Below are 21536 nucleotides of genomic sequence, written 5' to 3'. Positions count from 1 at the left end.
TTTTAATCAGTAATTGTTCTTCAAATGCTTTTGCAAGAGACTGTTTGGCTATCGTAATTGTCCTTCGTTGAGATGAGTCTTCTGTACAATGTATTGCTAATTAAGGATCAATAAAATACAGTGCTTCTTAATTTCAAGTGAAGTGATCCTCATCTGGCCTTAGTAAATATATCCAAAAGAGTCACTTACCCTTGCTTTAATCTTGTATCCAGTGGAAAATACATGTTTGAATCAGCACAACATCATAGAAGAAATGAATCATTCAGCACTACACTCTGTTCAGAAAATAATAAAAACATAAATTTGTATAAAAATGGTGCTGTAGAAACATTTTGGAAAAATGTTGAGATTGCGATTACCTGGTGCCATTTATAGAGCGTCATTGTTTGAGTACTAGATTGATTCGTCGATGATTAACAGTTTGAATACATAAAGAAGTGTTGTTAGTCCACACTACTTTAACAGGACAAGTAAATTTGGAAATCATAAAGTTCAAATCCTAGATCTGCCTTACTGAATCTCACCAAAAGATTCTTCTTCAAGAGAGAGATCCAGAAACATCAAGCTTATCGATCAAGATAACCAAATGATATCGGGATTGGACCTATTAGTCTGTTATTAGCTAACCAAAACATAATGAAAGCTGGCTTCTCGAAAGATCTAATTAACTTTTTGGTGACCCTCTAACTTCCCAGCTCTAGTGTACCAGCAAGGGAACTTGAAGACATGTATATATATAAAAAAAGAGTTATCAAATGATCTCATAAACTTGATGGCTATATCAATTAGAGGCTCACAATCAATGCAGGAAGAAAGCTATTTAAGCGGATAAATGTAGCCCCAATATCTTCAAGTCTACAAAATCTTCCCAAGAGGAAGCAAAGATAATTTCTTGATCAAAAGTCACTTCATTTACAAGTTTTATTACTATGACCAGCGAAAAAGAATTATATCAGCAACATCAAAAGTAAGAAGGATAGAACACAAAAAGACCTTGTAGAGATTTTTGCACCTCGATTTCACCACTTTAACATATCATTAGCAGTGAAGATTTGGTTGAACAATTACATGTTCAAAGTCATTTTAGTTACTTAGCTAACAACTTATTACTCTAACTGATTGAAGTATAAATGAAGTTCATAAACAAAAGCAGGCACATGTTGATTGGCAAAACAGCTACAATAAGTTTATTGGATGATGATGCTTTTTCATGTGTTAGCATTTATTATCTACTAGATCTTGACTCATTTTTTCAACTCTTTTTTTTTTTTGCAAAAAAAATTCTAGCAAGATGACTTGCACAATTAATTAAGTTAATAACAACTGTGCAGTTTAAAACAATTACATTGTCTTCTCCTTTACTGTAAATCTAATCAGTTCCAAGTTACAACCAACAAACACATGTCCTTTCACATTCTATTAACAATGGAGAAAGCCTCGCCTTTTCAGCTTCTCGCATTTTTATTAACATGTCTTCACCTTTTAGCACCTTGCAGCTTGGCCATGAATATTAGCACTGATCAATCTTCTCTTCTTGCCTTGAAATCCCACATCACTTCAGATCCTTTTCATGTTCTTTCGATGAACTGGTCTTCTTCTACCTCTGTTTGTGATTGGATTGGAATCACTTGTAGCTCTCGCCATCAACGAGTGATTGCACTGAATATTTCAAACATGGGTTTTTCGGGTACTATCCCGCCACAACTTGGCAACCTCTCTTTTCTTGTTTCACTTGATCTAAGCAAAAACGATTTACAGGGTGAACTTCCATCAGATTTTTCTCATTTAAGGAGATTGAGAGTCATTAATCTTAGTTACACCAACTTCACTGGAGAAATTCCAATAGGAATAGCCACTCTTCCGAGTTTGATACGGTTTTCCATGGGATACAATAAATTACTCAATGGCTCCAATGTGCTCTCTAAATTCAACATCTCAACCCTTGAATATTTGGATCTCAGAAATTATGGTTTGACTGGTGATTTCCCTTCTGATTTATGTCATCGTCTTCCTAGATTGCAAAAGCTTGCACTTGGCAACAACATGTTAAGCGGAGAGGTACCAAGAAACATATCTGAATGCTCAGAGCTTCAACTCCTAATGTTGTTTCAAAATAACTTTGTTGGAACAATTCCAAGAGAAATAGGTAACTTGCAGCTGCTGCAACATTTAGATCTTGCAGATAACACGTTAAAAGGTATGGCTTTACCCTTTTTTTCTTGGGACATTAGATTTAACTTATTTAAAAGAAAATGTATTTTAGAGAGTTGAAGTGTTTGGACAATCTTTAAAAAAATCTAAGTATTTTTTTAATAGTAGCATAAGAAGATTTGTTTGTTTTCACTAATTGCTCTGTCACTTCTCCTCTCGATTTGTATACTTGTTGCCGGTTTGACCAAGCTTCTGGCATACCCATTTGGAAGTTAAACTCTTGTTAAATATATGTTTTTTATGTGATATTTCTGTTTAACAATATGACAGGCACAATTCCTGATGAGATCGGCCATCTTTATAACTTAAAGAACATATTCATGGATAAAAATTATTTAACAGGCTCAATCCCTTTAACCTTATTCAACATTTCATCACTTGAAATGCTATATATGAATGATAACAAGCTTGAAGAACCTTTACCGAGACAGGTTGGAAATTTGACTATGCTTGCCTGGTTTGATCTTTCCAATAATTACCTGGCAGGTACGGAAAAAAAATCTAATTCAAGTCATTTTAGAATTTTTAGTTTTTTGGGATATGTCTACTGATCATAATCATACTGAATTTTTCAGGTGTAATTCCACATGAAGTTGGTAACCTTCAAGAGTTGACAGATCTTCCATTGTCTTACAATGAATTTAGTGGGTCGATCCCTATTGGTATCTTTAATATCTCATCTCTTGTAACTATTGGACTCACAGAAAACCACATTTCAGGTAATCTTCCGTCCACTATAGGCAATGGGTTACCTAATGTTGAAAAATTATTCCTAGGTGGAAACAACATTAATGGTGTTTTACCTGGATCCATCTCAAATTTGTCTAAGCTCACCTTTCTCGAACTCTTTAGTAATGAATTTACTGGTTCAATTCCTGACTCTCTGGGAAATTTAAGACAACTTGAACTTCTCAACTTGTACGGTAACTCCTTTACAAGTGAATTGAGCTTCATTACTCCTTTGGCCAATTGTAAACACTTGAGAATATTGATATTGTCTTTCAATCCCCTAAATGCAATGCTCCCAAGATCCATTGGCAATATCTCTTCCCTTCAATCATTTATTGCTGTAGGCTGTAACCTCAAGGGCAATGTTCCAAGTGAGATCAGAAATATGAGAAATTTATCCACTTTGTCTCTGGGAGGTAATAACCTTACTGGAATTGCCCCGACGACATTAAGTTCTTTGAAAAACCTGCAACGGCTTTTTCTTGATGCAAACAGAATAAATGGTCCTTTCCCAATTGTTTTATGTGAGCTGCCCAACTTGGGGATACTAAGCCTTTCACAAAATAAAATTTTGGGACATATTCCTAGCTGCTTGGGGAATATGACATCCCTAAGGGAGGTTTATCTTGATTCCAATAACTTCACTGCTAGCATACCTTCAAGTCTATGGAACCTCAAAGACATTTTGAAGCTGAACTTGTCTTCTAATTCCTTCAATGGATCTCTACCACTAGAAGTTGGAAACCTCAAGGCTGCACTACTTGTGGATCTTTCTAGGAACCAAATATCAGGCAACATTCCAACTACATTGGGAGGTCTACAGAAATTGATTCAACTATCTTTGGCTCATAACGGAATTGAAGGATCTATTCCTGACACATTTGGGGAACTCCTAAGTTTGGAAGCATTAGATCTTTCATATAACAAAATGTCTGGTGTGATTCCAAAGTCATTAGAGGCACTTAACCAGCTAAACTCCTTTAATGTCTCATTCAATAGGTTACACGGGGAAATTCCGAGTGGAGGACCTTTTCTTAATCTACCTTACCAGTCTTTCATGTCGAATAAAGGATTGTGTGGTAACCCTCAAAAGCATGTCCCAGCTTGTCCTTCTTATTCAAAGAATCAGTCTAAGTCGAAGAAAAGAAATCTGATATGGATTATAGTTACCTCTTCAGTTATCTCTGTAACAGGGCTTGCTTCAGCAATAGTTTTCATGTTGATGAGACGTGGGGGTAAAACGATCAATGCTGAAGTTGAGTGGTCTCCTGAAGTAGCACCACAAAGATTTTCTTACTATGAACTTCAAAGAGCAACTCAGAGTTTTAATGAAAATAACTTGCTTGGTAGTGGAAGTTTTGGTTCTGTTTATAAAGGGATGTTGGCTGATGGGATGATTATAGCTGTTAAAGTTTTCAATGTGCAGATGGAAGGAACATTTCAGACCTTTGACAGAGAGTGTGAAATCTTGCGGAATCTTCGTCACAGAAATCTCAGAAAGATCATTAGCAGCTGCTGTAACTTGGATTTTAAGGCATTGATACTTGAGTACATGCCAAATGAGAGCTTAGAGAAGTTGCTATATTCTCGAGATTACTGTTTACATATGATGCAAAGATTGAATATCATGGTCGATGTTGCATCTGCTCTGGAATATCTCCATCATGGTTACTCGGTACCGGTTATTCACTGTGATCTGAAGCCTAGCAATGTGTTACTTGACAACGACATGATGGGACACCTGACAGACTTTGGCATTGCGAAACTTTTAACGAAGGAAGAATCTATTGCTCAGACTACAACCTTTGCAACAATTGATTACATTGCTCCAGGTGAATTCTTTATTTAACTAGTAACAATGTTATGGTTTAATGCATTAAAAATGCTGACTTATTTCCTTTTTTCTTTTTAGAGTATGGTCTGGAAGGCCTTATATCCAAGAGGTCTGACGTTTATAGTTTTGGTATCATGCTGTTGGAAACTTTTACCAAGAAGAAACCCAGTGATGAAAAGTTCGCAGGAGATTTGAATTTGAGAAGCTGGGTGCATAATTCACTTCCTGATGAGTTGGATCAAATCATAGATACTGACTTACTAACAGTAGATGAACAAAACTTAAGTCAAAAGCTGCAATGTGTGTCATCCATTATGGAGTTAGCCATGAATTGCACAACTAGTATTCCAGTTGAAAGGATGAACATGACTGATGCTGTAGAAACATTGAACAAGATCAAGCAAAAGCTTTCTTTCTGTTACTGAACTACCTAACAACATGACATCAGCTACTTTTCATATTCCTTTTGAAACAAACGAGGTTATAAAGTTCAGTAGCATTTGACTATCAGTAAGTGTTCCTCGAATGTTATTGCAGGAGATAATGTGGCTATTGGAAGTTAAAAGGATTGAAGTTCATATAATTCTTACTTCATGAAGTTGCTATGATTTTGGGACTATTATAAAAAGCCGATGATAGCTTGTGTACTTCCTTTTTCTTGTTTAAGCCAAGAGGGCCTTTCCATAATCTAATGTTCTAAGCACCCTTCCAATTTGATGATACAAGTGAACATTGTATGTAAGCCATTTAAATAAACTATGTTGAATCCATTGTATATATCTCAAGTTCTCCCAAGTATTCAACTGAATTAATTTTTTTCCAAAGAATAGAGCAGCAAGACGATATGCATATTCCTTGATAGTTTTCACTACTTACTTTGACATGGGAGTTCCTTTCTGTTACAGATATATCCATATATATAGTCAAGGTTTTACCTTGTTATGGCATTGAACGTGCATGAAGGAGAACTTTCATACAGCCACTGATAAATGAAGGGTAAACAAGAAAATATCTTAGGCAGAAAGGGAGTTGAATTTGAAGTTGTTGATTTGTACAGTAAAGGGCGTATGAACTGGGTGCCAAAGAGGGCAACTGCCCAACTAGTGGGGCAAATAGTGAGTCGAAAAAGGGCAGAGTCAACTCAAATAGTTAATTTTTTAATGACTGCATGAAGCCTGGAATAAATTCATTAATTCAAATAGTTTAGGGTATTGATGCAAAGATCCAACCTATGAAAGTAAACAACCTAGCTAGAGAGTCAACTCTTATTCCACTCTTTTGTATGTCTGTTTACTGATAACCACAAACAAATTTTCTATGCCAAAATCTAGATTGCTGTGTTTAGCAACATCTCACCATTAGCAAAGTTTCCTTCTCTTTAAGTAACAGATTAATTTAGTTCAATATATGGTGCAAAGTCAACTTCCTTAGTCGAGTAATATATTACTTAGGCCATAAACTTATATTTTAATTTGTTAGCATTTATTAGCTAGCTACCAGATCTTGAATAATTTTTTCAACCTTTTTCTTTACATTTCTAACATGAAGACTTGCACAATTAACGGACTAAATTGTTGCTAGAAGCATTTTACAATTGCAAGTATTATGTTGTTAATTAGTTTCAATAATATAGAACTATGTACTAGCATTATATTTTCGATTATAAATCTAATCAGTTTCAATAGGTATAGATCATTATATTGCTGCAATGATCAAACCAGAAAACTCATCAATGGAGAAAACATCCTCCTCCTCCTTTCCGCTTCTAGGAATTTTATTAATATCTCTTCATGTTATAACGACATGCTTAGCCATGAATATCAGCACAGATCAATCTTCTTTTCTAGCCTTGAGAGAACACATCACTTCAGATACTAATCACATTCTCTTGACAAACTGGTCTTCTTCTAACTCAGTTTGTAACTGGATTGGAATCACTTGTGGCTCTCGTCATCACAGAGTTATTGAACTGAATATATCAGGTATATATGGATATTACTGGTACCATCCCACCGCAACTTGGCAACCTTTCTTTTCTTGTTTCACTTGATCTAAGCAAAAGCAATTTCCACGGTGAACTTCCACCAGAGTTGCTTCTTTCGCGAAAGTTGAGAGACATTGATCTTAGTTACAACAACTTCACCGGAGAAATACCAAAAGGAATAGCCAATCTTCCAAATTTGAAATGGTTCATCTTGAGATATAACAAATTACTCAATGTGCTCTCCATCTTTAACACCTCAACACTTGAAATTTTGGATCTCAGAAGTCACAAGTACCGGTTTAACTGGTGAGCTCCTAGATTGAAAAGGCTTGCACTTGGCAACAACATGTTAAGCGGAGAGGTACCAAGAAACATATCTGAATGCTCCGAGCTTCAAATACTAATGTTGTTTCAAAATAACTTTGTTGGAACAATTCCAAGAGAACTAGGTAACTTACACCTGCTGCAACAATTACATCTTTCACAAAACAAGTTAGAAGGTACATGTTTACCATTTTTCTAGCAAGTTCATAGCCTATTTGGCCAAGCTTCTAGAAGCTAAAAGTGTTTATTCGAGAAAAGAAATCTGTGCATTTTAGAGAGTTGAATTGTTCGACCATTTATGTGATAGTTCTATTTAACAGTATGACAGGCACAATTCCTGATGAGATTGGTCATCTGTATAACTTGAAGTTATTGTTCGTGGATAATAATAGATTAACAGGGTCAATCCCTTCAACCATATTCAACATTTCATCACTTGGACGTTTATTTATGAGTGATAACATGCTTGAAGGACCTATACCAAGACAGGTTGATAATTTGACTATGCTTGTCTGGTTTGATCTTTCAAATAATTACCCTGAAAGGTACAGAAATATATCTAATTCACGTCATGTTAAAATTTTAGTCTTGTAGAAGCTTTTACAGATCCTAATCTTACTGAATTTTGCAGGTGTAATTCCAGATGAAGTCGGTAACCTTCCTGAGTTGTCGTTCATTTCCTTGTCTTTCAATGACTTTACAGGGTTGATCCCTATTGGCATTTTCAATATCTCATCTCTTGTAGTTCTGGGAATCTTAGGAAACCACATTTCGGGTAGTATTCCTTCCACTATAGGCAATGGCTTAACTAATATCGAAGGAATTTATCAAGTTGGAAATAACATCAATGGTGCTTTACCTAGTTCCATCTCAAATTTGTCTAAGCTTGAATTTCTCGAACTAGGTGGAAATGAACTTACGGGTTCAATTCCCGAATCTCTAGGAAATTTAAGACTACTTAGAAATCTCAACTTGTACGGTAACTCCTTCACAAGTGATTTGAGCTTCATTACTCCTTTGGCCAATTGTGAAAACTTGCCAAGATTGGTATTGTCTTTCAATCCCCTAAATGCAATGCTTCCCAAATCTGTTGGCAATCTTTCTTCTCTTAATTATATTTTCGGCAATAAGCTGTAACCTCAAGGGACAAATTCCAGATGAAATTGGAAATATGAGAAAGTTATCTACTTTGGAGTTGGATGACAATGACTTAACTGGAATTATCCCGACAACGATAAGTTCTTTGAAAAACCTTCAACGGCTTTCACTTGGTGCAAACAGAATAAGTGGTCCTTTCCAAATTGTTTTATGTGAGCTACCCAACTTGGGCATGCTAAACCTTTCACAAAATCAAATGTGGGGAAATATTCCTAGTTGCTTAGGGGATGTGACTTCTCTAAGGGAGATTTATCTTGATTCCAATAACTTCTCTGCTAGCATACCTTCAAGTCTATGGAACCTCAAAGACATTTTAAAGCTGAACTTGTCTTCTAATTTCTTCAATGGTTCTCTTCCACTAGAAGTTGGAAGCCTCAAGGCTGTAACACTTTTGGATCTTTCCAGAAACCACATCTCAGGCAACATTCCAAGCACATTGGGAGGTCTACAGAAATTGACTCAACTATCTTTGGCTCATAACAGAATTGAAGGATCTATTCCTGACACATTTGGGGAACTCATAAATTTGGAAGCGATGGATATCTCATATAACAAAATGTCTGGTGTGATTCCAAAGTCATTAGAAGAACTTAAGCAACTACGCTCCCTTAATGTCTCATTCAACAGGTTACACGGAGAAATTCCGAGTGGAGGACCTTTAGTTAATCTCACTTACCAATCTTTCATGTCGAATGAAGGATTGTGTGGTAACTCTCAAGAGCATTTCCCAGCTTGTCCTTCTAATTCAAAGAATCATTCTAAGTCAAAGAAAAGAATAATGATATGGATTGTAGTTGCCTTTTCAGTTATCTCTGTGATAGTGCTAACTTCAGCAATAGCTTTCGTGTTGATGAGACATCGGGGCACAACAGTCAACGCAGAAGACGAGGGGTTGGCTGAGGTAGCACCACCAAGAATATCTTACTATGAACTTCAAAGAGCAACTCAGGGCTTTGATGAAATTAACTTGCTAGGTAGTGGAAGTTTCGGTTCTGTTTACAAAGGGACATTGGCAGATGGGATGATTGTAGCTGTTAAAGTTTTCGATGTGCAGATGGAAGGTACATTTCAAACCTTTGATAGAGAATGTGAAATCTTGCGGAATCTTCGTCACAGAAATCTCACAAAGATCATTAGCAGCTGTAGTAACTTGGATTTTAAGGCATTGATACTTGAGTACATGCCAAATGAGAGCTTAGACAAGTTTCTATATTCTAGAGATTTCTGTTCAAGTATGATGCAAAGATTGAATATCATGGTTGATATTGCATCTGCTCTGGAATATCTCCATCATGGTTACTCAGTACCAGTTATTCATTGTGATCTGAAGCCTAGCAACGTATTACTTGACAACAACATGGTGGGACACCTGACTGACTTTGGCATTGCGAAACTTTTAACCTAAGAAGAATCTATTGCTCACACTACAACCTTTGCGACAATTGGTTACATTGCTACAGGTGAATGCTTTATTTAACTAGTAACAGTGTTATGGTATAATGTGTTAAAAATGCTGACATATTTTATTTTTTTTATTTTCTAGAGTATGGTCTGGAAGGCCTTATATCCAAGAGGTCTGACGTTTATAGTTTTGGTATCATGCTGTTGGAAACTTTTACCAAGAAGAAACCCAGAGATAAAATGTTCGCAGGAGATTTGAATTTGAGAAGCTGGGTGCATAATTCACTTCCTGATGAGTTGGATCAAATCATAGATGCTGACTTACTCACACTAGATGAAGAGAACTTAAGAAGTCAAAAGCTGCAATGTGTGTCATTCATTATGGAGTTAGCCATGAATTGCACAATTAGTATTCCAGTTGAAAGGATGAACAGGACTGATGTTGTAACAACATTGAAAAAGATCAAACAAAAGTTTTCTTCCTATTATTGAACTACCTAACAACATGACATCAGGTACTTTCTAATATTTCTGCTGGAGAAAAAAAGGTTTTAAAGTTCAGTGCTTTAACCATCAGTAATTGTTTCTCTAACGTTATTGCAGGAAATTGTGTAGCATATGTTAAGTTAAAGCTCTTTTTGTTTTCATACTTCAAGATGAATTACTATAATTTTGGAGAGTACTGCTAACAAAAGCTGCTGATAGCTTTTGTACCCTTTTCTTATTCTTAATTTCCATCTTTTTTTGTGCATAACCAAAACTAAAACATTTTTACTTTTCCTCTTCCTCGTTCATTACCAATTTAATATACTACTCCATGACATGTTATGCTCATATCTCATGTAGGTAAAGAGAGAACCTTTCCATATCATTCATTTCTCTCAAGATCAACCCTTAATGAGTACGTGTCTTTGCATACACAAACAAAAATATAGTACCTTACAAAGTATCACTACTTGTTTTTTTAAAACAAACTAGAGAGAAATATCAGTCAAGAGAACTAGACACTTTGGAAAGGTAATTTAAGAAAAGGTTTATCACCTTAACAAGTAAATGTATCTCTGAAGACATGCTATGCCTTGAAACATTTGCATGACCACTTGAGGGCTTAAGCAACCAAAGACACTAAAGAGAAGGTCAGCAACATCAACAAAAAATGTCACATTCAATTCAAAACAGTACTAAACACAGATATTGCTACAGACATTAGTTTTTTACATGTCACTGGTCTATGTCTGAAATGAGCCAATCACAGTTGTTCACCGAAATCTAAGAAACAGTTTGTGAGATGGGTCCGAGGTAATCACCCTCCAAGCTCACAACTGCTTGGAATTCCTTCTCCGCCTCCACATACCTTGCTCCAAACACGATGAAACGCACCACAGTGTGTTTCTCAATTCTTGACATCTTCTCATTCATAAAGATAGGATTTTCTCCAGGCACATACTTGTAATCCGCCATCTTCTGATGAGAGAGGTATACCTTGTTGGTGGGGCCACATCTCAAGAAGACCCCGTGCTTCAAGATCTTGTCAACAACCCCTTCCAAGATCTCTCCACGGAATAGCTTGAAGGTAAGGCAGCTGAATTCCACAGGGAAAAGCACATCACCAGTGTGGTCTCGAACTTTCCCTTCTCCAATCCTCTCCAATGAAGTGAGAGCCATAAAGTAACCAAGATTTTTTGAAGCCTTCTTGGAAGCAAAGTCATCCATGAGGCGAATAACTATTGCCTTCTGAAGCATTAAGCCTTCAACATCAAGGTTCTCAGCAGGGATTATCACATTCCATGACAACTGAGATTTCACATACATTTTAAAGGACCTGTCACAAATCAAAACACAGTGGGCTTTAACAAGGGAAATATGAGCCTTTCAAAGAAACCATGCAGTCACAGTAATTCCAGTATGGAAGTTCAAGAAAATGTTTTGAATTTCATATGCCACAACCACAAGAAATGCAGTGCACATCCACTGTAATTTATCCATCAGGAGAAGATTTCACATCCTCACACACTGTTAAGGTGCCAAAGGTACTGGGTATGGAACTGCAAAAGACAGAATGGTACAAGGATTGGACGCGGTGTCTTAACTAGCAGTATCAGTCATCTTTCCCTCATATAAGTCGCAGAGATTGGCTTGAAACATCACAGGCAAACATAGAAGACTACACTAGTTCACTCCTGTGAGATAGACTTTATCAGCTCATACAAGAATACAACAATCAGGCTGTTCCAACATCGTCATTAATTAGATATTACCCCCACGCCACCCCACATCTCTAATAAGAGTATTTACACCAATATGAAACTCTTCTAACTCGGCTAAACCAACCATTGGAGGTAGAATGGTGAAATAGAGAGTTTCCCACTGACAAAGAAAGAATTTTTCAAATCATCAAATCGCTTGTATAAGCCAACTGCAGGGAAGTTTCAATGCCCAGCATGAGTTGGTACCTTAAGAAAAGAGGGTGGAATTTTTTTTTCGAACCAGTCAAATTATATTTACAATGTTAAGTAGATAAAACTGAAATTCGTAATGAATAACACACATATCCATCCTTCTCACTGAGCTTTGGGCAACATGTGAAAACCAACCCAAATTCGAATTTATCAAATGCCCCATATTTCAATCAGCCTCCAGAGTCAAAAAGCATAGGCATTTCAGACAGGCAATTACAGTTATATAAGAGTAAATTTAGATAAGAAAAAGGAACCACCGAATAATCAAGAACATTACGAGGGAAATTAAAGGATCCAATATTTGCCCCATATTTACCTGGGGTTAGGAAAACTTTCAATGACTAGGGTAAAATCAGCAGGGTTTATGTGCCAAAAGATAAATTGGGACTTCACTTTTGCTTTTAAGCTTCTAAAGTGTGCGGAACAGCGGCAAAAATGGAAGAAACTTAGATTTATGTTACAGTATACTACAACATTGCATGATCGGAAAGTAACAAGTAAAGGAAACAATTTGAAAATTTCTTAACATAGAAAGCAAGAAGAAAAAGAACCGGCGACGGCAGCTGAGACTAACCTTTGGTGGACGGCACTGTTGGAGACGGAGATAGTGAGGTACGGGAACTTTACAATTGGGTTCAGCTCAATTAGTGATTAGTGGTGGCAAATGGGCGGGTTGAAAATGGGTAATAATTTAACCCACTCATATTTGATAGGGAAAATTGTATATAATAGTAAATTATAAATTCAAATTAAATGTTATAAATATAGTTTGATTTAATTGTACCTCATAGCAAACTGTTGCTATTTCACCTCTCTCCTGGTGAATCTTGCTCGCCACTCTCGTTCTCTCCCTCGCCTCTCTCGTTTTTCATATATAAAGTGCGTTTGTGTTTGTATAAAGCGAGAGAAAATTGTATATATACATATATTTTCATTCCCCTCTCCTAGATCTCGCTCGCCCCTGTAATGACCCTCATGATCATTTCTGTGTCTTGCTTTCTGTGTGTCATTTAGAGCGTTCCTATAGTGACCCCAAGTCATTTATGACTTGCTGGGACTGACAGTTCGGTCACCTGGTCGTTCGTTTGGTCTTGGTGCGAGTTTTTTGTGTTTTGGAGCTTATGAACCTTGAACGATCATTTTCGATCAAAAGTTCAAGAAGATGACATCGGAATCCAATTCTGACGATTTCATCAGCTCCGGAAAGGTCATTTTAGGCTAGTAGCATGGTCGACATGACTCCCAAGGTTTTCAGTGTGAGTCGGTGCGATTAGGCGTTTTAGCCTTTGAATTTTAGCCTAAGGTTGACTTTGGTCAACATTCTGAGTATACGTGCTCGGATGAGAATTCCGTCAGCGTGGTTAGCTCCGGAATGTCGAGTTTGGTCTAGATTGACCCTTCTTTTGTGTCTGGAGGTTTTCGATATCTTTCCGAGCCCTTTTGTGGGTTTTGACTTAAAAGGGCTTTTGGAAGTGGGACCCACTTTTTATCGAAATGACCTCTGATGGAAATTTCGACTGCGCCGTTGAGTCTGGAATATCGAATTTGGTATGGTTGCATATCTCGTTTGCGTGCACGGGGTTCCGAACGAGTTCGGAGCACCCCGTCGGGATTTTAAGTTTTGGAAATGTTGCAGATTTTCTGCAATAAATTGCAGAAAATCAGCAACATTTCTCAAACTTCAAACCCTCATCTCTCTCTCATCTCTCAACCGATTTGGGTGATCCAAAAGGCTAAGTTGTGAGATTTTTTGAGGACAACGTGTTGGTGAGCTCGGATAGTGATTTGGAGTCCCCGTTTGAGGTAAATTTTGAAAAATACCTGCTGCCAGACCTCTTTTTGTAAGCTTGATTTTGGAAATTTTTGAGACTTGTTTTCTTAGCCATTTTAGATCCGATTTTGGTGATTTTTGAGGCTATCTTGAGTGGTTTTTCAAGGAGAACATTGTGGTGTTGTTAGATTTTACTGTAGATTGCCCGTTTTTGGTAAAAACGCTGAATTAGCTGCTGTCCCATTTCTATTCTTTTGAGAAAATTTGGGTTTTAGTTGCTTGTTGATATTGTGTTGTTCCCGAGCCCCGAATTGTGTCCCATTATGGGAAATGAGCTGGGGGAACTGGTTAGGACCCATTTTGGGGTTAATTTCAGAATTTCCTGCGCGGGTCCCACGATTCCCGTTTTGACTCCAAAATTGACCCGTCTCTGTTTGTTGTGATTTTGGTGTCCAAACGACCGTATTAACGTTGTGATACTATTTTTGATAGCGGGGAAGCGTTTCGAGACCGTTCATAAATGGAAAGCTCCGAAGGAGTGATTTTGGAGCGCGTGTGATCGGCCTACAGGTAGGCTACAGTTTTTATCTCTTAGATTGAGCTCGAGAATGTGAATGCATGTTGATTAGTTGGGATTTGGGTTGGGTAGTTATTGAATCTTGCATAGGTGTTAAGAAATCATGTTTTCGGCCTATTTCGGGAATTATCGAGTAACTGTGAGCATGCTTTGTGTTATTAACGGATCCTCCTCGATATGTGGAGTGCTTGCATGCTTAATTATTGTTTATTTGAAGAATGTTGGGCCTTAGTTTAGGTTTGACTAGGGCTTGCCTTAGAAATACATTATTCGGATCCAATAGCCTTAGTTTTGCCCTGACGTCGCTTGGCCGACTTAGATCCCTGTAGACTGGTGTAGCAGACTTGAGTATGATAGTTTGGGCCTTAGTTAGGCGATACTCTTTCTCCGACTATAGTTATCCTTATTTCCCCGATGTTACGGCTTCACGAGTTACATCAGCGACACTAGTTCTACTTTGCGGTTTGAATTTGATTTTCGATTTAGTTCCAAGGACTTACATTGATTGGCTAAGTATGGACGATGTTCCACGGACATTTCTGAGTGTGGATTGATTAGGACTCTTTCAGCAGCTACATTGGCACCTTTATAGAGCATCCGGTTTAAGGTCCGGCCTCTATTGCCCAAATACTTATATAGAGCATCCGGTTAGAGTTCCGGTCTCTATTGCCGATACTTATATAGAGTATCCGGTTAGAGTCCGCTCTATTTCCAGATACTTATATAGAGCATCCGGTTAGAATTCCGGCCTCATATACTTAATATATGTGATTGATTACTTGGATATTTCTTGTGAGCATCCGGTTCGAGGTCCGGCCTCCGTACTGTCAGATTCTACTAATTAGGGTTGAGGTTCTGGTTTGATGTTCTTGGTTCTTGGGTTCTTTTATGCAATTCTCTTTAGTTATAGTTATTCTGTGTACTCGTCGGGCTTATGGGGGTCCGTTCGGGTTTTTATTTAATTTGTGCACGAGTGTACCTTCTGGGCTTATGGGGGTCCAGTTAGGTGTAGTTAACTTATAGATTACTTTAGTTAGTTCTTTATACACTCGTGTGCATTCCATTGTTACTTAGACTTCGCTTTTGACTTCGGTTTGTGTTATTCCTTCTTTTCATATTGCCTTTACTTTTCAAGCTCAGTCGGCCTATGATGCCTACTGGGTACCTGTTGTTTTGGTACTCATGTTACGCTCTGCATCTATTTCGTGATGCAGGTCCGGGCACTAGTAGCCAGCGTTGATCGAGCTTGGAGCAGATTGATCCGGAGACGGGAGTGAGCACACGACGTTTTGTACTATTTCAGTCTCCATCTGTATATATAGACTTGTCTTTTACCTTTCGAGACAGTCCAGTCTCTGTTGTCCACTTTTGGGACTTGTACTCATTTTGTTAGTAGCTCTGTACTAGTGACTTCCAGGTTTGGGAGGGATCTTTATTTGTATATATGTTTTTGGTTTGCTTCCGCCTGTTTATATTGTTATTTGCCTACTCTTGTTTAGTTTCTACCCTCAGACCCATTACTTGTTGTTCCGGGTTACGGGTTGGCTTACCTACTGGTGGGTTATAGTAGGTGCCATCATGACTTGAGAAATCGGGTCGTGACAAGTTGGTATCAGAGCCCCAGGTTTATCGGTCTCACTTGTACAGAGCTAACGTCTAGTAGAGTCCTGCGGATCGGTGCGGAGACGTCCGTAACTTATCTTCGGGAGGCTACAGGATGTCCTTAGGAAAATTTCCTCTTTTGTTTCGCTTTCGTGCATCGTGTGTCTTATTGGTTTCTGGAAATCTCATTTGTTTCACTCTTTCGCAGGATGGCTCGCTCGCGAGGTGGTGCGGCCAGGGGTGGCGCACCCGGGTCTGCAGGCAGAGCCTCAGCTTGGGGTAGACGTCGACCCCGAGGTCGAGCAGGGCCGTAGCACCAGCCCGAGATAGGGAGGAGGAGCCTCAGGCAGCATATGTACCTCCACATCCGGTGGGGCCGGGGCCAGCCCAGCCACCACCTGCACCAGCTGCAGCTGCAGCTCCTGATCTTCATGCTCTGCTGACTCAGATACTAGCAGCTATTGGGGAGATGCGACAGGCACCAGCAGCCCCAGCCCCAGCAACACCAGCACCAGCTCCAGCGCCGCAGGGTCAGCCTGCCGCAGCGGCACCAGAGGTTCAGCCGCCACCAGTTCATGTGCGGTCGTGTCAGACTTAAAGGACGGGGAATGCCACTGCGCGAGCAGAAGATGCTCGGGGTATTCCAGAGGTTGGCACCGCCGATATTCTCAGGGGCGATGGGGGAGGATGCCTACGAGTTCCAGCTTACTTGTCAGGAGCAGCTACAGTCATTAGGCCTCTTGGAGTCGAGAGGAGCCGACTTCACTGCTCATCAGTTTCGTGGGCCAGCCAGGCAGTGGTGGCGCTCGTATCGAGAGTCCAGGCCAGTTGGATCGCCTCCTGTATCTTGGAGTGAGTTCTCAGAGGCTTTCTTAGCCCGGTTCATGCCACGGAGCGTCAGGGATAGGCTTCGTGATCAGTTCTCCAGATTGGAGCAGGGCCCTATGACCGTCTCAGAGTACGAGACGAGATTCCATGAGTTGTCTCGACATGCTACCATGATCCTACCCACGGAGGAGGAGAGAGTTCGTTGTTTTGTACGTGGGTTGCGGTACCGTCTGAGGGTCGACACAGAGCATTTAGTTTCTGCCGGCCGTTCATTTCTTGATGTAGTTGACCATGCCCGATCCATGGAGCATATTCATCGCGAGGCCCAAGGGGGCAGCGATAAGAGGGCACGCTACCAGGGCAGCTACAGCGGGTCCCAGACTAGAGGGAGAGACTCCTATGATAGGCCCCGCCAGAGGTTCCAGCAGGGTCAGTCCAGTCGTCCTGTTCAGGCGGCATTACCTGCTTCTGAGGGAGGCCAGTATCACCAGGGGGGTCCTAGTACGAGCCAGAGTTCGAGGGGATCAGATTCCCTCCCTTCCTACCGCAGTCGGGTTACTTCAGGGCGTTCAGCTTCGGGGTGTTTTGATTGCGGTGCTCCTGACCATTGGTCCAGAGAGTGCCCCCGGCGAGGGCGAGGAGCGATTGTACCAGCTCCCCTTGCACCTAGACCAGTTTCAGCAGTGCCCCCTCTAGCTAGAGGTGGTGGTCAGGACCAGGGTCGTCGGGACAGCCGACAGGGTACCAGAGGCGGAGCTCGAGGAGGCAGGCTAGGTGGTAGATCAGATGCATCGGGCAGAGGTGCTCAGGGCCATTTCTACGCAGCCCCGGCGAGGGCGACGGCTGAGGCATCTGACGATGTTATCACAGGTACGCTTTTATTATGCCATCAGCCTGCTACAGTATTATTTGATCCCGGGTCCACATTCTCGTATGTATCTGTTTATTTTGCTCCCCGATTGGGTATGAGGTCTGAGTCTTTGGCAGAGCCAGTTCATGTTTCGACCCCGGTGGGTGAGTCCTTAGTAGTGGATCAGATATTGCGATCTTGCTTAGTGACTATCCAGGGTTGTGATACTAGAGTTGATCTTATTCTGCTAGATATGGTTGATTTTGATGTGATTCTGGGCATGGACTGGTTATCCCCTTACCATGCGGTCTTGGATTGCTACGCCAAGACTGTTACCTTAGCGATGCCTGGCATTTCCCCAGTGTTGTGGCAGGGTGCTTATAGTCACACACCGACAGGGATCATCTCTTTTATGCGGGCTAGACGGTTGGTTGCTTCTGGGTGTTTAGCTTATTTGGCTTATGTGCGAGATGTGAGTAGAGATGACTCTTCAGTTGACTCAGTTCCTGTGGTTAGAGAGTTTGCAGATGTGTTCCCTACAGACCTACCTGGCTACCTCCAGATCGTGACATTGATTTTGCCATAGATTTGGAGCCCGACACCCGTCCTATTTCTATTCCGCCTTACCGGATGGCTCCTGCAGAGCTCAGGGAGCTCAGTGCTCAGTTAGAGGATCTCTTAGGTAAGGGGTTTATCCGTCCGAGTGTGTCGCCTTGGGGTGCTCCTGTTCTGTTTGTGAAGAAGAAGGACGGGACTATGAGGATGTGTATTGACTACAGGCAGCTGAACAAGGTGACGGTGAAGAACCGTTACCCCATGCCTCGTATTGATGATTTGTTTGATCAGCTTCAGGGTGCCGCCGTGTTTTCTAAGATTGATTTGAGGTCCGGGTACCATCAGCTGAGGATTAGGGCAGCAGACATCCCTAAGACTGCATTTAGGACCCGTTATGGCCACTATGAGTTCTTGTGATGTCTTTTGGGTTGACTAATGCCCCTGCGCCTTCATGGACTTGATGACACGTGTGTTCAGGCCATACCTTGATTTATTTGTCATCGTCTTCATTGATGACATACTGGTATACTCGCGGAGCCGGAGTGAGCATGAGCAGCATTTGAGGATAGTGCTCCAGACTTTGAGAGATCAGCGGCTTTATGCCAAGTTCTCAAAGTGCGAGTTTTGGCTTGAGTCTGTAGCCTTCTTGGGGCACGTGGTGTCCAAGGAGGGTATTAGGGTTGATCCGGCGAAGATTGAGGCTATTCGTGATTGGCACAGGCCCACCTCAGTTACTGAGATTCGGAGCTTCGTCGGACTAGCAGGTACTACAGACGCTTTGTTGAGGGCTTTTCTACTATTGCAGCCCCGTTGACTCGATTGACTCGTGTTGATGTTCCCTTTGTTTGGTCAGAGGAGTGTGAGGCGAGCTTTTTGAGGCTCAAGGAGTTATTGACCACCGCTCCTATATTGACTCTTCCAGTTGAGGGTGAGGGCTTCACAGTTTATTGTGACGCATCCGGGTTGGTTTGGGTTGTGTATTGATGCAGCAGGGCCGGGTTATTGCTTATGCATCGAGGCAGCTTAAGATCCATGAGCGCAACTACCCCACTCATGACTTGGAGTTGGCGGCGGTAGTTTTCGCGCTTAAGATTTGGAGGCACTACTTGTATGGAGTTCGATGTGAGATCTATACCGATCATAGGAGTCTTCAGTACATCATGAGCCAGAGGGACCTTAATTCGAGGCAGCGTCGTTGGATTGAGCTCCTGAAGGACTACGACCTCTCTATTCTCTATCATCCGGGCAAGGCGAATGTGGTAGCGGACGCCTTGAGCCGGAAGGCAGTGAGTATGGGTAGTCTAGCCTTCTTATCTGTTGAGGAGCGACCCTTAGCTTTGGACATTCAGTCCTTAGCTAATAGCATGGTTCGGTTGGATATCTCAGATTCTAGACGCGTCTTGGCCTTTATGGGAGTTCAGTCTTCTTTGCTTGATAGGATCCGTGGTTGCCAGTTTGAGGATGATACTTGGTGGCCCTTAGAGATCGAGTGTTAGCGGGTGATGGTGGTCAGGCTACCTTAGATCCTGATGGAGTGTTGAAATTTGCCGGCCGCATCTGTGTTCCGAGAGTTGGAGATTTGATACAGTTGATACTTTCTGAGGCCCATGAGTCTAGATACTCTATCCATCCGGGCACAGCGAAGATGTATCGTGATTTGAGGCAGCATTACTGGTGGAGTGGCATGAGGAGAGATATTGCTGACTTTGTTTCCCGTTGCTTGTGCTGCCAGCAGGTAAAGGCCGAGCATTTGAGGCCTGGTGGCGAGTTCCAGAGATTACCCATTCCAGAGTGGAAGTGGGAGCGTATCACTATGGATTTCGTTGTGGGGTTGCCTCGGACTTCTAGAGGTGTTGACAGCATTTGGGTCATCGTGGATCGATTGACCAAGTCAGCACACTTCCTTCCTGTTCATACTACTTTCAGTGCCGAGAGGTTGGCTCGTATCTACATTAGGGAGGTAGTCCGTCTTCATGGCGTGCCTGTTTCTATCATTTCAGATCGGGGTTCACAGTTCACTTCCAGCTTTTGGAGGGCTTTTCAGGAGGAGTTGGGAACCCGTGTCCACCTTAGCACAGCATTTCACCCACAGACGGATGGTCAGTCAGAGCGTACTATTCAGGTCCTTGAGGATATGTTGCGGGCCTGTGTTATGGATTTTGGAGGTCAGTGGGACCAGTTCTTGCCTTTGGCGGAGTTTGCGTACAACAACAGCTACCACTCTAGTATTCAGATGGCCCCGTTTGAGGCCTTATATGGTAGGCGTTGTCGCTCTCCAGTTGGTTGGTTTGAGTCTACAGAGCCTAGGCCGCGTGGTACAGATTTGCTTCAGGAGGCCCTGGATCAGGTGAGGGTGATTCAGGATAGGCTCAGGACGGCTCAGAGTAGGCACCAGAGTTATGCGGATCAGAGGCGTCGACCTTTGAGATTCTCTGTTGGTGACCGGGTATTCCTCCGTGTGTCGCCCATGAAGGGCGTGATGAGGTTTGGGAGGCGGGGCAAGCTTAGCCCCAGGTACATTGGGCCTTTTGAGATACTCCGGACAGTTGGGGAGGTTGCTTATGAGTTGGCCCTACCTCCAGTATTTTCAGCCATCCACCCAGTGTTTCATGTTTCGATGCTGCGGCGGTATGTTCCTGATGAGTCCATGTGCTCCAGTATGATGCAGTCGAGTTGGATGATCGTTTGACATTCGTAGAGGAGCCAGTTGCCATTCTAGCCAGAGATGTGAGGAGATTGCGCTCGAGAGCCATTCCTGTTGTTAAGGTCCGTTGGAGGCATCGTCCAGTCGAGGAGGCTACCTGGGAGACCGAGCAGGAGATGCGAGAGCAGTTTCCCGGCTTGTTTGAGCCTTCAGGTACTTCTTGATCCTTTCTTTCGCGGACGAAAGTCCTTTTTAGTAGTGGATATTGTAATGACCCTCTGGTCATTTCTGTGTCTTGCCTTCTGTGTGTCGTTTAGAGCGTTCCTATAGCGACCCCAAGTCATTTATGACTTGCTGGGACTGACAGTTCGGTCACCTGGTCGTTCGTTTGGTCTTGGTGCGAGTTTTTGTGTTTTGGAGCTTATGAACCTTGAACGATCATTTTCGATCAAAAGTTCAAGAAGATGACATCGGAATCCAATTCTGACGATTTCATCAGCTCCGGAAGGGTCATTTTAGGCTAGTAGCATGGTCGACATGACTCCCGAGGTTTTCAGTGTGAGTCGGTGCGATTAGGCGTTTTAACTTTAATTTAGCCTAAGTTTGACT

At 41.3% G+C, this 21536-nt stretch overlaps 4 protein-coding genes and 1 pseudogene across 5 annotated transcripts; 4 read left to right on the top strand and 1 right to left on the bottom strand.

Annotated features, from left to right (window-relative positions):
- Positions 1 to 1425: 1425 nt before the first annotated feature.
- LOC125835270 (probable LRR receptor-like serine/threonine-protein kinase At3g47570) lies at positions 1426 to 5199 on the top strand. Its single transcript, XM_049514399.1, has 4 exons — positions 1426 to 2197; positions 2482 to 2697; positions 2787 to 4772; positions 4853 to 5199. Exons 1-4 carry the CDS (start codon positions 1426 to 1428, stop codon positions 5197 to 5199), a joined length of 3321 nt encoding a protein of 1106 aa, XP_049370356.1.
- Positions 5200 to 6762: 1563 nt separating this feature from the next.
- LOC125835269 (leucine-rich repeat receptor-like serine/threonine-protein kinase SKM1) lies at positions 6763 to 8219 on the top strand. The gene is made up of 3 exons (XM_049514398.1): positions 6763 to 7064; positions 7403 to 7650; positions 7714 to 8219. The coding sequence occupies exons 1-3, from the start codon at positions 6763 to 6765 to the stop codon at positions 8217 to 8219; spliced, it is 1056 nt and encodes a 351-aa protein (XP_049370355.1).
- A 34-nt stretch (positions 8220 to 8253) lies between these two features.
- Positions 8254 to 9645, top strand: LOC125835268 (receptor kinase-like protein Xa21). Its single transcript, XM_049514397.1, has one exon. It carries the CDS (start codon positions 8254 to 8256, stop codon positions 9643 to 9645), a length of 1392 nt encoding a protein of 463 aa, XP_049370354.1.
- A 1160-nt stretch (positions 9646 to 10805) lies between these two features.
- LOC125835345 (DNA-directed RNA polymerase V subunit 7-like) lies at positions 10806 to 12694 on the bottom strand. 2 transcript variants are annotated; one of them, XM_049514465.1, is made up of 2 exons: positions 12675 to 12694; positions 10806 to 11463 (listed from the first exon to the last, which is right to left on the bottom strand). In XM_049514465.1, exon 2 carries the CDS (start codon positions 11451 to 11453, stop codon positions 10911 to 10913), a length of 543 nt encoding a protein of 180 aa, XP_049370422.1. In that variant the 5' UTR covers positions 11454 to 11463; positions 12675 to 12694; the 3' UTR covers positions 10806 to 10910. The 2 variants fall into 2 exon arrangements, with proteins under 2 accessions (XP_049370422.1, XP_049370423.1); XM_049514466.1 differs by lacking the exon at positions 12675 to 12694 and adding an exon at positions 12417 to 12438 and having other exon boundaries at positions 10910 to 11463.
- A 900-nt stretch (positions 12695 to 13594) lies between these two features.
- LOC125835334 (uncharacterized) lies at positions 13595 to 21172 on the top strand (annotated as a pseudogene).
- The last annotated feature ends 364 nt before the right edge of the window (positions 21173 to 21536 follow it).

The sequence above is a fragment of the Solanum verrucosum genome, unplaced genomic scaffold (assembly GCF_900185275.1).
Source record: "Solanum verrucosum unplaced genomic scaffold, falcon-dt-bn FXZP01001278.1, whole genome shotgun sequence".
Taxonomy (NCBI): Eukaryota; Viridiplantae; Streptophyta; class Magnoliopsida; order Solanales; family Solanaceae; genus Solanum; species Solanum verrucosum.
The sequence above is the reverse complement of the archived record's forward strand: the minus strand, read 5'-3'. Positions and strand labels throughout refer to the sequence as shown.